General features: G+C 53.1%; 1 protein-coding gene across 3 annotated transcripts in view; it reads left to right on the top strand.

Moving 5' to 3' along the window:
• The first annotated feature begins 51 nt into the window (after positions 1-51).
• thada (THADA armadillo repeat containing) overlaps positions 52-15,839 on the top strand; it is a 43,648-nt gene continuing 27,860 nt past the window's right edge. The window contains exons 1-26 of one of the 3 annotated variants that reach the window (XM_047029160.1): positions 52-216; positions 577-656; positions 738-847; positions 977-1,107; positions 1,353-1,414; positions 1,525-1,557; positions 1,886-1,934; positions 2,038-2,231; positions 2,426-2,520; positions 2,955-3,178; positions 3,260-3,993; positions 4,102-4,256; positions 4,335-4,490; positions 4,586-4,693; positions 4,803-4,926; positions 5,073-5,218; positions 5,309-5,540; positions 5,695-5,830; positions 5,984-6,120; positions 6,262-6,564; positions 6,791-6,960; positions 10,575-10,684; positions 11,266-11,398; positions 12,466-12,588; positions 12,676-12,798; positions 13,014-13,105. In XM_047029160.1, the coding sequence (XP_046885116.1) occupies positions 584-656; positions 738-847; positions 977-1,107; positions 1,353-1,414; positions 1,525-1,557; positions 1,886-1,934; positions 2,038-2,231; positions 2,426-2,520; positions 2,955-3,178; positions 3,260-3,993; positions 4,102-4,256; positions 4,335-4,490; positions 4,586-4,693; positions 4,803-4,926; positions 5,073-5,218; positions 5,309-5,540; positions 5,695-5,830; positions 5,984-6,120; positions 6,262-6,564; positions 6,791-6,960; positions 10,575-10,684; positions 11,266-11,398; positions 12,466-12,588; positions 12,676-12,798; positions 13,014-13,105 (3,953 nt within the window). In that variant the 5' untranslated portion in view covers positions 52-216; positions 577-583. Of the gene's footprint in view, positions 217-576; positions 657-737; positions 848-976; positions 1,108-1,265; positions 1,415-1,524; positions 1,558-1,885; positions 1,935-2,037; positions 2,232-2,425; positions 2,521-2,954; positions 3,179-3,259; positions 3,994-4,101; positions 4,257-4,334; positions 4,491-4,585; positions 4,694-4,802; positions 4,927-5,072; positions 5,219-5,308; positions 5,541-5,694; positions 5,831-5,983; positions 6,121-6,261; positions 6,565-6,790; positions 6,961-10,574; positions 10,685-11,265; positions 11,399-12,465; positions 12,589-12,675; positions 12,799-13,013; positions 13,106-15,839 lie in introns of those variants that run through there. The other 2 variants (XM_047029158.1, XM_047029161.1) reach the window with 2 other exon arrangements.

The following is a 15,839-nucleotide window of genomic DNA, read 5'->3' as shown; positions in this document are numbered from 1 at the left end:
TCAAATATCCGGTTGTGGAAACAGTCCAATCAGAGTCAAATTAGAGGCGGGTTACGATATTCTCCGGAATTGACGTTACACACGTGTAGCATGGATGTTAGCAATCGGTAGTAATAAACATCTGATACAATTCAATAACTAATGTTATAAAGTAATCGTTGTTATTGTGCATGTTCATCAGAGTGCAACCTTAACTTGAAGTTACGTAAAATCCTGGTAAGTGCCTTTCCTGCAGCAGTGGACCACTGCATGCATCAGTCACAGCAAGCTAACGTTAGCTAGTGGGCTAACCGAACGAGAACAGTACTGTACTGGACTGCAACTGTACTGTACTGTCGGTAACTGCAATTACTAACCATAACTTGTGAAAGTGGAATATATTTAATTCGTTTGTACATGTTTAGCTCGTAAGAAAGTGCACTGGAATATGCATGTGTTTGAGTGGGTCTGTACCAAGTTAGAGAGGGAGAGAAAGTATCGTTTCCATACGGGGTACATGTATGGATGCCCAGAGATGTAGTTAGTAGAGCCTCAGTGATGTCGTCTTTAATTACATCTTTGGTTGTCATGTGACAGGGCAGTCATGGTGGTCAAGAAGAAAACTGTGAAGGTGGAGGCTGTGGTCCTAGACCCGGAGAAGCGGCAGAAGTTGAGAGGTAAGCTTTGCACTCTCGCTGTGTGTGTGTGTACTTGTGCAGTGTTTTCGTGAATGAACTGTGTGTTTGTGTGTTTCTCAGCTTCCTTGTCCGTTGGCGGAGGAGATGAGAAGATCAGCCAGGTAGCTCAAACTCTCCAGGAATTCCTGATGCTGACTGACCCTGTGCAGCAAATCCAACTCGTCAAGAAGGTTCGTTCAGAGCTGTAGGCTTGTATCTGCATTGACGTTTATATAGAGTATCAGCAGTGTCTACAATTAAATAACAGAGCTGACCATACCATGGGTCAGGGTTATTCTAACAGGTGTCTGACTCCTTAGGCAGGCTCTCTACTGGAAGTTTTGAGTGAGGAGGAGGGTCATGGTTCTCTGCTCCAGTCTTGTCTCCACACTCTGGCCCTGGTCTACACCTCCTTACAGGCCAAGAACCCTCTACGCAGGGCCAGTGCCAGGTATGTCTCAGACAACCCCACCCCCACTTTCTCCCTCCATACTCCTGTCCTCCACATTACTTTTTTCTCCACCTTAAACCTCTCCTGCCCTCCCTTATTTATTCCTACCCCCACACCCCCCGCTCCTCGACTTCCTTCATCTCTGCCTCTCTCCTCAGTGCTCTGGGATCTGTGCCTGTCTGGATGCAGGACCAGACTGTGGGCTGTCTAACCCTCTGCCTGGCACACTGCCTGTCATCCCACAGCCCAGACCAGTACCCACACCTCGTAGACTCAGTCAATTCCTGTTTGGATGGCTTTCCGCTTGGTATGTATCACATCTTTCGTACACAAACAGAGCTTTCAGAAATGTTAACTTTCTAAGTAGTAATGACCCTTTCTGCCTCATTATAATATATGCACTGTTATTGTTTCCAGGTGAGAGGTGTATTCACAGTTTGCTACCTGAAGGTAAGGGGGATCTTTAATCATAATTTTTCAGTCCCAGACCTGTTTTCGATGTCACATTTTGAAACAGCTGAATATTTTCCCATTCTTTTCTATATGTGTAACTACAGTCGGGTGAAAAGGTCTCGAGACCATACATCAAAGGAAAAAAGGGGGACATACCAAACACTACTACACTCTGAAAATCTTTTTCAAAGATTCAACTTTTCACTTACATTCGAAGCAAATGCAAAATAGAAGTATATTGACCAGTGGTCTCAGACTTTTGGACCCTACTGTATGTGGATAACGACAGGCAAGGCTGAGTTTTACACTGTTCTCCTACCTACAGTGTTGAAGTTTCTTCAAAGAGCTTTGGATGAATATCTGCATCAAAACAGGTAGTACAGCCACCCTCCTATATCCAGATTATACCCTCATTTCTGTTGTCATTGTTGTCCGGCTGACTGGTGTGTGTCTGTCGCCCCCCTGCTGTTTCTCCAGTGGACTAGCAGGCAGACATGTTGCTCAGGCCCAGCTCATGCACTCCTGTCTGGCTGCAGTCAAAGCCTCCATGCTGGTGGTGCAAAGATCCCAGGAGCCCATAACCTCCACTCTAGAGGCTGGCCAGCCTCACTGCACCCTGGAGATCACCCTCAGCGGACTGCTGGACTGCTACACACACATCCTCACTGACGGTTAGTTGACATCAAGCTAGCTTGAGTTGCTATATGTGAGCACTGTGCTCTTGTCAGTCCTGAGTCTCGCATGGGGAAATTGGATGGGTTTAAATCTCACCTTGGTTTGAATGGATGTGGCTTTTGTTTTGTATTGTAATCGGCCTCTCCCCCCCCCCCCCCCCCACCTCTCTTTTCCTTCTTCTGTTCTCCAGAGGAGTTTGTCCAGACAGTCCAGAGCACAGCAGGCATGGCTGTGGTCCTGTTGATCCGGTCTGTCATGGCCAGTAGAGATGGAGTGGCTGCAGTTGTGAGTGGTTCTCTCTCCTCTCTCGTCTCTCTCTCTCTCTCTCTCTCTCTCCGCTCCTCGTCTCTCTCTCTCTCTCCTCTCTCTCCTCTCATCTCTCTCTCTCTCCTCTCTCTCCTTCCTCTCTCTCTCTCTCTCCTCTCGCTCTCTCTCTCTCTCTCTCTCTCTCTCTCTCTCTCTCTCTCTCTCTCTCTCTCTCTCTCTCTCTCTCTCTCTCGTGTCTCCTGTCTCTGTGTGTCATTCACTTTCTCCATTTCTCACTCTTTCTTTCTCTTTTCACTCTCTGTCTCATTGGCGTTCCCTCTCTCTCGTTGACTCCGCCTGATTCAAAGGAATCTGTTTCAAGAAGGATTCACTTTTTCCAGGTTAAAAAAAGGTTAAAAACAGGAGAGGGGAACAACAAGACCATTTCCTCTCCTTTCTCCGTGTCTCGCCAGGTGTCAGGCCTGTTGCTGGGGTCCGAGCAGGGCTGTGACACCGCCCCCCAGTGGCTGAGGCAGGGCTGTGCAGGCCTGTACGCCAGCGGCCGTCCTGCTGGCGTGTGTCTCTACCTGTGTCACGGTGCCCTGGCCATGCTGGGCTGGAGGGACGTCACACAGAGCCCCGACAGGGAGCAGCTGCTGCTGCTGGTGCCAAACACACTGCTGGCTCTGGATACCAGGTGCATGAATCCCACGCGTCGGATCTCGATAAACGCTGATTTCACGAGACCGATTCCATAACATCCATCTTGTCTCCGCAGTATAAAGGAGGCCAGCACCGCTATGGTCGTTGCCCGGGTGTTGACCCTATGGAGCAGTGCAGCCCTGGAGAGCCTGCAGGGGGAGCAGCCTTGCCCCCCCGCTCTGCACCTCTCCCTCCAAGGGGGCTCCGAGCTCCAGGGGCGCCTGCTGGAGCACGTCTATGCCCACTGGGAGCACCCGCTGGACGGCGTGCGGCACCAGACCCGCTCCCTCTTCCGCAACCTGCTCCTCCTCCACCAGAAGACCAACCCCTCCGTCTCCGACCCGACCAAAGACCCCTACATCTCGGAGCTGACCCGCAGCCTGCTGGGGCTGGAGTGGCACATGAGAGGCAAGTATGGCTCTCTGGGGTGCTTGGTGGAGCTCCTGGGGGCAGGGTACCTGCTGGAGCTCGAGCCCCTCCTCCCCTCATGTCTCCTGGGCTTGATGGGCGACCAGAACCTGGCACCGTACGCCAGCGACCTCCTCGAGAGGCTGTTTGTCAGCCACAGGGCCCAGTTGGCTGGCGAGGTTGGCACGGCGGGCGCAGAGGAAGGCAGAGGGGTAACAGAGGGCTGGATAGAGAGTTGGCACCACACGTGGGTGGCACCCCTGCTACAGGTGCTGTGCCGCGCCAGGCTGGACCAGACCACTTATATCCTGGACTATTTTCTACCCAAACTCCTGCGCTGCAGCCCCTCCAGTCTGGGTCATATGGTACAGGCTTTGCAGGATAGACCACCCTGCAGTGCAGGTACAGACGCACATACAAACACACACAAACCTAAATTCATCATGTTGGATTCTGTGGTCCATTGTTGTGCAGTTCGACTGATGTCTGCTGCTGTTGTTTGCCTTGCAGGTCCTCCAGGCAGCAGGGGCGCTGTGGGGGCTCTGATGACCTGCCTGCGCGCGGCCAGGGCCCAGGGGATGGTCCAGTCCTCAGAGGAGGGGCTGTGGGGGGGCCTCGTGCCCCTGTCTCTGCTCCGTCAGGCACTGGTACACAAACACGACCAGGTATGATGTGTGTGTGTGTGATAATTAAGTAAATGTTTATATTGTGGGTAATGATAATGTCGTTGTCCGTCCTTGTAGGTGCGGATGGATGCTCTGGGGTTGGTGTGTGAGAGCCATCGCAGCACAGAGGTCCTGACCTCACAGGAAATGGAGCTGATTCGCCACTTCCTGCCCTCTAGTCTGAACAGCCAATCACCTGGGGTCCGACAGCAGACTGTCAGCCTGCTGAAAAAGGTCCGTTCAGATGGCACTACTTGAGTTTTCACCTGCAATTTTGATTCCAGTCAACTTCTATCTTGAGTTTGTGATGTGTGTGTGTGTGTGTGCAGCTCCTAGGCAGAGTGAAAGACAGCGGGCAGGTGCTACAGAAGAGACTCGCCCAGGAGAGAGACCAGGACCAGGGAAAGAAAGACCAACACACTCTGGGCACATACAAGGTACACACACCACCCACTACAGACCGATGAACAGGTACACCCCACAGATAAATGCATGGCTAACTGAACGGGTTTCTGGGTGTGTGCTGTTCATGCTCTCTGTGTTCAGGGCTTCCTGCGTTGGCTGTGCGAGAGCCTTTTGGAGGTGTTGCTGCCCGGAGCCTCCTTCTCCACGTGCCTCACTGCCCTGCATCTGCTGGGCCTGCTGGCTCAGCTCTTCACCTTCTCCACCGGTACTGTTGCTCTTCCTCCTCCTCCTCCTCCCCCCTCCTCATCATCAGAAGGGTTTTTCTCACATGAATCTGTGAGAAATCCATCTCTGTCGCTCACCACACCCCATCTCTTTCTCTCGCTCGCTCTCTCTCTTACTCTCTTTCAGGGCCAGATGTTTTTGCCCTGGGAGAGGTGGTGACACGTGCACACGCTCAGAACGTCCTCTGTTGCGTGGCCAACAACTTCCTGGAAGTCAAGCAGCTGGCCTCCGCGTTGTTGCGGCAGCTCCCTCCCTCGGCTGTAGGCTTACAGGTCAGTGATTTTGGACGAGTGATCGATCTGTGTCCGATCAGTTCTCGAAGGTTGCGCACAAGTCAACACGTTTGTAAACCCCGTGGCTAGGACCCAGACAGGATGCAGTCTCTGCTCCAGGCAGCCCTGGACCTCAGCACCAGCACCAAGCCCTTCGACAGCGTCACAGCAGCCCACCTCCTAAACATGCTACTCCACCAGCCCACCCTGTCCCAGGCCCTGCAGCGCTGCGCCCAGGAGCAAGGCCTCACCTTCCGGCCTCCAGTTCAACTCCCGCCCCAGGCTTCTGAGGCCCTCGTCCTGGAGATCAACACTCTGGCAGGTAAGAATATCAGGAAAGATTCCAAACAAGAAGCTTATCGTCCCCCAAAACTCACCTTGGCAGGTGTGTGTACGAGCACCAGCGTTGGGGAATGACTGCAGCGTGGATGTCGATTCACTGCTTCAGTCATTCAGGCTGTGTGTTGTGTGTCTAGTGGTGAGCCTCCTGCTGGAGTGTCTGAAGTCTGAGGTGTTGAGAGCAGAGGATTCGCTTCTGCTGGCTGCAGCCTCCTACCCTCTGTATGGGAGAGCCCACTGCATCACTGCTGCCCTGCAGACGCTTCCTACCGGGTGAGGAGGACACACACACACACACACTCTCCAAACTAGAGGCGTGCACACACACAGACGCGTTCCTACATGCCCACACTTGCTCTCTTCACATGGACACGCTGAATGCACCAGCTATGACTCATCGTTTTCCCCCAACATGTGTTTGTCCAGGAGTCTGACGATGCCTAGCCACTGGAGGAGCCTGGTAGCAGAGCTGATCAGTGTGTGTTACAGGATGTCCGATGTAGTCTCTCCCGTGGTCCAGAGCTCCTCCCCCGAGGGGCTCATCCCCATGGATACAGAGTCAGGTCGGCTTCTCCCATTGGCCCACAGTGAACATAGCCTAAAACGAAGGATGTGTGCACCTGCCTTTATGATTGGGAGTGTAATTGTTCTTCTATATGTGTGCACACCGTCACATCTGTGTGTGTGTGTGTGGGGGTCTTCAGAGACGTCGGCGGGTCTTCAGAGAATCCTGCAGGAGATCCAGCCCAGGGACTCCAACGACTTCTTCACCAGCCCCAGGGAGCTCAACCCACAGACTGTAGACCGTCAGACTGTAGACCGTCAGACTGTAGACCGTCAGACTGTAGACCGTCAGACTGTAGACCGTCAGACTGTAGACCCTCAGACTGTAGACCGTCAGACTGTAGACCCTCAGACTGTAGACCCTCAGACTGTAGACCCTCAGACTGGACAGGAGGAGAGGACACCTGCAGAACCCTCACAGGAACCCCAGCAGGACCCCACTGGTCAGTAGTGCTCAGTTCTGGCCCCTAAAACTGTGCAACCATTTCATGTCTGTGGCTGCAGTACTGGAGGCAACCACAGGAGGTCAGTGTTTATCCACTGACGTACAGTCCTGGAGGGTATGCATGCACATAGGTTTACATATCTTTAAACCACGTCTGTCATATTCTACAGTGTTTCATCCTGTATTATGAGAAGTAGTTCATTAACATGTGTGTGTGTGTTGAGGTGGCGGGGAGAGTTACAGGGTGACCGCTCAGATGGTGTTGGTGTGCTGCTGGAGGAGCATGAAGGAGGTGTCCATGCTCCTGGGCCAGCTGTGTCAGAGCCTGCCTCTCCTCACACCTGACCCCCCCCCCGACACCCCCCCCAACCAGGGGCTCATCACTGAGGAACAGGTGAGACGACACGCACACACACACGCCTGACCAACGCCATGCTCCACATTGTGCTCTCATGCCCTCCTCTGCCCCCCCGGTGCACCGCCTCGCACACATTGCAGTCATTGTGGGCCCTAAGTACATGCCTGCACATAATAAAGCACTCGCACACCCTCACACACTACTGTAAGTACTTGTTTACGTTCTGTCTCTGTCACACACACACACACACAGTCACACATACCCACAGCATGGGGATGTGTGGGGCCGTAAGGCAGCATTTAAGACATGTTTACTGTGTGTGTGTGTGTGCACCTTAGTGAGAGGCGAGGTGTGTGCGTGAGTGACACCACGCTGGGAGCGTCTTCAATTAGCATCCGCCCTCGTTAGCGCACCGCTTTCATTTGGGACCGACCCCGCTGCTTTAACGACCGCCCGGGCCTCCATGCCCTCGCATTCTTTCCAAATCACTTCCACCGCCGGCCGCCTCCTTTTTCCTGGAGAGGTAAACACTGCGTGTGTTCACGCACACACACACACACACACAGCACCGCAAACAAGCAGCTAGCTTGCTAGTTGCTCAGACACCCCCTCTCCCCCCTCAGATGCTGCCTTTTGTCTAGAAAGATGCTTATTATGGAGTGTAGACCTTAACATGCTGAAGTACTCAGACAGCGATTCCTTCCCCTGTGTGTGAGAGAGACAGCTTGCATGTCTGCCATGTGTTGACCATGTTTAAACCCCGGGGACAGGAAGTGGCTGCAGAGGAAATCGGAAGTCGGTCTCCCGTGCTGTTATTTTGCGCTTTGTCGTAACGTCTGTGTCCTTTTAGGATCCCAGTGGTATTCCCTGTGTGTGCCTGGCCTGTCTGCCCCCCCAGCGTCCACTAGTCAGGAGAGAGGCAGGCCCCGCCCTCCCCAGATCGGTCCCAGTCAGGGGGTGTTTTCTGGAGCTCTGGTCATCCACCAATCACCTCGCCTGCTTATTACCAGCGACATCAGATCGGCCGCAGCGGAGAGATGATGTCACCGCTGCGGTTACCACGGCAGCTGGCCCCCGTTACGTAACGCATGAGCTAAGGACGGAGGGCCGGTCCAACTGGGCAGTAGATGCCTCAGGAGATGTCAGAACCAAAGGAACATGAGAAATTGCCATGACATACACCCCCCCCCCCCCCCCCCCCCCCCCCTCCATCATTTGACTCTCCTTTTCTCTCTTCTCTGTCCATCATGGTGTGGTAGTGTTTATGTAGAAGTCAGCTCTCTGTGTTTGTGGAGTGGGTTCGGTCGGGTCTGCACGCACACGCCCCTCTGGCCCACCTCTGCGATGGCACGGTCAACACGGGCCCGTGTGGATTCATGTGTGTGTGTTTATGACGCCGTCATGGCGGGAACCATCTCTCCCAGTCACATGCCTTCAACCTTCCACCGCCTTTCGCCAGCGTCCTGTTTTTGTGCTCCGGTCGTCCCGGCAACTCTGCAGATGTTTCTGTTCCTCGCCGACGCCATGGCAACAGTAACAGACAAGTGAAAGTCTTGATATCGCTATTTCAGGGCCTGGGATTAAGTGATGTGAAATGGAGACAGAGAGGGAGAGACGGAGCGAAAGACCAACAGAGAGAGAGAGAGAGAGAGACACACACACACAGAGGGAGAGAGAGAGAGACATACAAACACACAGAGGGAGAGACAGAAAGACGTACAAAGAGAGGGAGAGAGACAGCAAGAGAGACTGATGCAGTGTTGTCATCCTGAGGGCCTGTAGGATGCGTCTCCTCCATCTTGGGAGGGCCCTCCGTGGAGCTGTGAGAGACCTCCTCAGCCATGGCGCCTGTGAGCGAGTGAGTGTGTGTGAGAGAAAGAGAGACCACCGCAGAGCTGGTGTGTGTCCAAGTTCCTCCAGTTTCACAGCTCTAGGGTTTGTTTGGCCTGGCCTGGCTTGGCTTCTCAGTCACACAAGAGAGGCAGAGCCATCAGCCATCAGTCTGGCAGGGCCAGAGAATGTACTGTCTGCATTAGCTAGCCTAACTAACATGGGCACTCTCTCTCTCTTCAACCACAGGGATGTTAGTCTCTCTCTCTTAACTTGGTATCTTTCTCTCTGGTTTGACAAACACAGTCTCTCTCTCAAGCTGTAGTGGAAGTATCTTGGACCTGTAAAAGACCCGATGACCAGAACCCCAACCCCTACTTGTTTACTCTCCCGGTCATCTTAAAGACACACATGGGAACCCTCTGCTATTGCGGTACATATGAAGTCGTTTAAGTGAGGCCTTCACGTAACACAGTTTTGAAATGTTAACAGAACGCTCCTCAGTTCCAGTGGGCATATCTCTGTGCGAGTTGCACAACAAGCTTGAAGAATATTGAAGCAAATCAACAACAACACCAGCATTATCCTCCTCCTCTTCTTCCTTATCCGTCTGGGGGCTATTCCCCAGGCCTGAGGTGAGGAGGCAGGCGAGGCCAGGCGAGGCCAGGCCAGGGCAGCCAGAGCAGAGTTGTTATTTGGGTCAGTGACAGCCCTGGTGTAATTACCCTGTTCGCTGCCCTGGGCCACGCTAGGGACTTGGAAAACTTCTTTCCGCACATGGAAGTTTTTTTTTTTTCTTCTGGGAAAGGGGCGCGTTGCAAACAGGAAGTTGCAGTCTAAATAAAGTCCCCCCAGGAAGCCTAGTTGCTTTAACGATTACACAAACGGCGGGTCAAAAATAGCGCCTGTGGGACCACGCTGCGGCCGCGAGGCCTCTGCCCCCCCCCTCCCCTCGCCCCCCCCGGGTGACTGCTCCTGCAGTGAGGTCAGCCGCGGGCTGGACGAGCGTGCCGCGTGCCGAGCTGGGAGCGGACGTGATGGGGCGGTCATCACGGTTGCCGCCGCTGTGGTCAGCTCGGTAAGGTATTCCAGTACGTCCCTGGAGGTGGGGCGGTCAGCTCGAGGTCCGTACGGTCAGGCTTGGTGATGCGGCCGGTTCACAGCAGGTTAGTTATTTTCGGGGGGGGGGGGGGGGGGGGGGGGGGAGCTGAGGTGGAAAGAAAAGTAGATAGTTAGTTGAAGTGGGGGGAGGCCCAATTTAGGACTGTCCCTAAATGCCTGTCCAAATCTCCTGCTGATGGAGGAGCACGTCTTAGATGATCTAACCATGTGTGCCTTCTGAGGCGAGGAGGAGGGGGGGGGGGGGGGGGGGTGCGCCACCCTTTCACATGCGGCTCTCTTCCACCTGCCCCTCCCTGTGCCCTCCGTGCCACCCCGGACTGGCGCAGCGCCATGGCCCTGCCTGCGGTAGTGATGCCACAGTGTAATAACAGGGCCGGGAGACGCTGGGCCTGCTGGGCTTGCTGTGCCTGCTGTGCCTGCTGGGCCCTGCCCCTCACCTGGAATGCACCCTGATGTTGACTGCCTCTTCCGGACTCCTGCCCACGCTCCATAGGGTCCCCCTTACTGCACTAGCACTTGTTTGGACGATGATGAGTGTCCCTGCTTGGGGCACACTCGCTCTTGTGCTAAATGTGCTAGCCGCTGTCTCGATTTGATGTCCTTTTAGTTTGAATTAGGATAAACAAATGAATTGGGTACTTAAATTCTCTTTCTCTGCTCGCTTTCGCTCTCTCTTTCCCTTTTCCCCTCTCTCCCAGGTGGAAGGAGTAGGGTTGTATTTCCGTCAGCAACTTCTGCAGTCTCGCCACCGGGGGGCCTTTGAGCTGGCCTATGTGGGCTTTGTACGCCTGACTGACATGTTATGCAGGTAGGTGTGTGTGTGTGTGTCTTCTATTGGTCAAGCGGGGAAAGTCAATTTTGAGCCATGGATGGTGAACCTGGAATCCCTAACAGATTATATCGTCCTTTCAATTGGGTATTTTATTGGCCCACACATGGGGAACCAAGTTGAAACTGATCTCACAACAGGTTCCTATAGGATTAGCTGTGCGTGTGTGAGTTTCTGGGGGGATGGCACTATACAAGGTTATGGGGTGTTGATTATAGGGAGCTTGACTGCTGCCTTTTGATGCTAGGTTTTGTGTCTGGGGTCATGCCCTTTTCCCGTCCTGTGCAGTGGATTGTTTGATCTGGCCTCCTTGGTCCACTGGCTCGTGTTAAACAGCCGTCCTTTTCATAACTGGAGAGCACATTCCTCTCTGCAGTCCACGCCTCCTGTGTGTATTTTGTGTGTGTGTGTTTGATCTGATCAGGGACTTCTTGTGTGTGAACCTGTTAAGCCTTTCAGTTATGAATTGTTCACCTTTTTTGAGTTTCAACAACATCGAAAATGCTTCTCGTCTTATCGGGCGTCACAAGAACGCGTGTGTTTGTGTGTGTCTGTTCCAGAAGCGGGAGCCAGACACTGCAGCAGCTGCCTGCCTGCTGGCTGACTGAGGTCCTGCAGGAGGTCAAGTCCAGCGACCCTGCGTCCAAACTGTGTGCCACACGACGCAGCGCAGGCATCCCTTTCTATATCCAGGTGGGTGGGTGCGTGTGTGTGTGTGTGTGTGTGTGTGTGGTTGTGTGTTTTTACTCTTAAAAGCAGTGACTCTGCATTTCTTGGCGTTCCCTTTGAGCATTCATGCTGGAAGAACACTTTGTCTCCCCATCCATCTATTTGTCATGTGCGCACACACCCGTGCACATGCACAGTGTCCCTTAATTGAACCCCTTCTCTGTCTCACCAATCCCAGACACCTCAGCACTCTGTCTGAACATCAGCTTGCAGACCTTCCTCTGCTGTTTGGATTACTCAACTGAGACTGGAAACAGACAGACGAACTGAGCTAGTCTCACCCATAGAACCATCACCAGTAGAACTGAGCTAGTCTCACATATAGAACCATCACCAGTAAAACTGAGCTAGTCTCACATATTAGAACCATCACCAGTAGAACTGAGCTAGTCTCACATATAAAACCATCCCCTGTAGAGCTCTGGACTAACGAGGGGAGAGGTAAAGAAGGAAAGAGATAAACTGAAAGAAGAAAGGCGAGTACCGAGGGGAGGGCAGAGAGAACTTGAGTATTTAATTGGAATGAACAGAGAGGAAGGGAAAGCTAGATAGTGGAGTCAGTAAGAGATAAGACATGAGAGAGTGATGAGGGGAGGGCTGCAAATGAAGTCAGCACCTTGGCAGGGCCGTGCACATTCCTGTGGCGGAGAGATCCGGAACGGCTGGCGGGGACTGCTGCATCTCTGGCCCGGCCCGGCTCTCCTCCCACTAACCTGGGCCGGCTTGGGACACACTTCACAGGAACCAGACCAGACCCCCCCCCCCTTCCTCCCCACTCCCCAGGGCACACATACATACAGACTCACAGCTGTCTCTCATCATCTCTCTCTGCAATGCTGACGCGTGCTGATGATGTCACGCAGCCAGTCCAATGGTGTTTAATCTTTTGGTTTATGCTACAAAATGACCTATGCCACAAGGATCTTTTCCATATCACAATATAAATAAATAAAAACAGTCCTAACCAGTCCCAGGCTCGATGTCTTTGTCTCTGTTGCAGTGTTTAAACTGGACCCATTTCTGTTCCCCAGGCCCTGTTGTCTTCTGAGCCCAAGTTATCCAGCTGCAGCCTGTTGAAGATGACCATGAGGGAGCTGACTGCCCTGGCCATGCCCGCTCCCCACAGAGACACTGACCACACCACTGTCCCCCAGGTACAACCCCCCATGTGTCCATATGCTAGGTACACAGCTTATTATGTATGTGTGCTGATTTGTATGTGTGTTTGTATTTCTCCACAGGTGCACGCTCTCAACATCCTGCGTGCGCTGTACAGAGACACTCGTCTGGGGGAGAACATCGTCCCCTTCGTGTCCGAGGGCATGCAGGCTGCCGTGCTGGGCTTCACCTCTCCTGTCTGGGCTGTGAGTCCCTCCATCCTGCCCTCCCTCCCTCCTGCCCTCCCTCCATCACACCCCTGCTCTCCATCTTGGCATCCTCCTTTATCTCTGTCCCTGTCCTCAATCAATTATCGATTTCCCTCTCTTATTATCTATTTAGTTCTCTGTCTCTCTCTCTCTCTCTTGTTCTCTTTCTCTCTCTGTCTTTCTCTGTCTCTCTCTCTCTCTCTTTCTCTCAGGTGAGGAACTCCTCCACTCTCCTGTTCAGCACTCTGATCACGAGGATCTTTGGAGTGAAGAAGGGCAAGGATGAACACTCGAAGAAGAACAGGTATGCTTCCCTCCATCTAACAGCCGGCCCGCTCCTCCCGTTTGGTCTGATACAGTGTGTCCCCTCCACCACCGGGGGGCACTGTGGCCACATCCCTGTGCCCTGGCCTCACTTCAAGCTGTGTGAGAGAGGAGAGGCCAGACAGGATAAGACTCCAACGGGGCTGTTCTGTTATATTTGTCCTCCTCCGATTTTATTTTGATTTATCACCAGATATCCCACTTGCTTTGTGTTCCTGTTGATCTCACTGCAAGTAAACACACACACACATGTCAGACTCTTTTATAGAGTTTCCCCGCGCACATATGATTTTGTCAGTCCGCACCACACGCGCACACACACACATGCACAGCCTCTAATCACTATCCCTCTGACCTCCACCTCTGACCCGTGTGTGTGTGTGCGCGTCAGCATGTACGCAAGTATGCAAGTGTGTGAATGAATGAGGGTCTCTGACAGGACCCCCCGCGGTGCCGAATAGAGGACCCCTCACACACACACACACACAACCACAACCTGGGCAGGGGTCACCGGAGAGGTGCACTGTGGGTAGGGGACGAAGAGGTCACATCTGGAGGCAGTGAGAGAGACGGGGTGCAAGGAGCGGCTGAAGAGGACTCTGAATAGACGGATAACAGCCTGTGGAGGGGAGGCCGACGCTCTGGAGGTCCAGGACCCGGGCCGTGTTGGCAGATGCTTCAGCTTGATAGGGCTATTTTTAGGAGCGTCTCCCGAGCGACTGGTCCCCATGGTGGGCATGCCGGTTGATCTCGGCTCGTTTTCCGGCTCACGATAAGGAGCAGACACGGGCCAGAGCCAACAACCCAATCTGTTGTCCTTTTAGTTTCGTCAGCTTGTGTGGTGAGCCTTCTGATCTCACCCCCCCCCCCCCGGTTTATTTTTTAGGATTTCTCTCTTTTCTTCCATGCAGGCCTCTCTGGTTATTATTGCGTGTTATCCTGCATGTGTTTGTGTAGGAGTTAGGAGATTGTGGGTGTGCCAGAGTGGTGTGTGTGTGGAAATTCTGTGTGGGAGAGAGGGAGAGATGAAGTGTGTGTGTGGGGGGGAGGGTTATGAGGGAGATAGTATGTTAGTGTGAGTCAGGGAATGAATGATTTTGACCTGTGTGTGTTGGGTGTCTGGGTAATTTCATTACTGTGATTATTTGGTTGTGTGTTCTGGCTGTACAAAATGCGTTGTGACAAGCTGTCCACTCCAATGTCTGGCTGCTAGCTGGTGTATTTGGTCAGGCTACTCAGTGTGTGTGTGTGTGTGTGTGTGTGTGTGTGTGTGTGTTATAGGCCAGGCTCTGTGGCTCCAGTGGAGTTGAAGTGTATCAAACCATTTGGGCCAGCTGATCTTGGGCTTGGTTTGCGTGACTGACACACACATACACGCATGCACATACACACTGGACCATTTATCCCTGATGTATGTTTGTACACCCTGGATGACTGTATGTTTTATGTGTGTGTGTTGGAGTGTGAACACTGTGTTTACAGTCAGAATGTGCTTGTGTCTGTGTGTACACGATGGGGTTTGTGTTTCGTTTATATTGTGACTCCACTGTGGATCTAGATTTCACGCTGAACCTTCTGCTGATGTGTTTGTCATCATGACATGGGGGGGGGGGGGGGGGTCATGGGAGAGAGAGCTTTGTTCTGCCGTGGAACCTGATCCTCTAGACCTTGTAGCTGCGCGGTTCTTCAGAGGTACCCTCAGCAACCACCATCGAGGAGGACTAAACACATCTCTCCAGTGACGTCTGCGCTGGCTGTGTGTCTGACCCTGGTGATGGTGTAGAAGCCTGGCCTGTACACGGCCAACAAGACGGGACCAGTCATGGGTCAGACACCTCTGCCTGACCTCCCCCCTCCACCCCCTCCTCTCTCCTGATCCCTAACCTGGCTAATCTGCTCTGCCCCGACCCCTGACCCCTGACCCCACCCAGGAGAGAGACCTCAGCCTGAGAGGGTCTCATTAGGGAGAAGACAACATGCCCTGTGTGTGTGTTTATGTGTAGGTGTGCCCGCACGTGTAGGTGCCCTTGATTGTGTGTGTGTGTGTGTTAAGGAGATGTGCAGGTCAGGGCGAGTGAGGGACAGCCCTGTGGGGGCTCAGGGGGCTGAGGGGCTCAGGGGATCAGGGCTGGGTTGTTGCTGAGCCCTCGGCCTGCTGTGTCCGCAGGCCACACTGGAAGAATCCACAGCCTTGTGAGCGTGTAACTGCTACCACATTGAGCCCCCGTCAGTCCCAATCTGGACCCTATACACCGTGTCACGTTTGGGACTCGCCAACATACAGACACACACACACACACACAGACTCATTCACGTACCCCTTCGACCAAACTGACGGGCCACGTTACCATGATGTCGCTTTGGCTGTAACTCAGACCAGGCCTAGAACCCCTTAGCATTGATGAGGAGGTGTGTGTGTGCGTGTGTGTTGGCTATGCTGTCTGAACCCTTCCTTCTTCAGCTTGAAATCCACAGATTTAGATGAACAGGGTTTTTAAATAGGCCTTTATTGGCTTGGGGTGAACAGGGTTAGAGCATTTTTAAGGATGAGGTTGCCAAAGTTAAATAAGGTTTGTCAGTTTATGGATGCATGTGTGTCAACACGCAATCCCAAACACAGTCTGCAGTGGGTGTGTACACACACTCACACACACACTCCCTCACTGCCTGAGTTAGGATACAGGGCAGTCATATTTAGATCCAGGCTTTTCCGT

The sequence above is a fragment of the Hypomesus transpacificus genome, chromosome 11, assembly GCF_021917145.1.
Source record: "Hypomesus transpacificus isolate Combined female chromosome 11, fHypTra1, whole genome shotgun sequence".
NCBI classification, from domain to species: domain Eukaryota; kingdom Metazoa; phylum Chordata; class Actinopteri; order Osmeriformes; family Osmeridae; genus Hypomesus; species Hypomesus transpacificus.
This window is presented reverse-complemented; position numbering and strand designations above follow the sequence as displayed.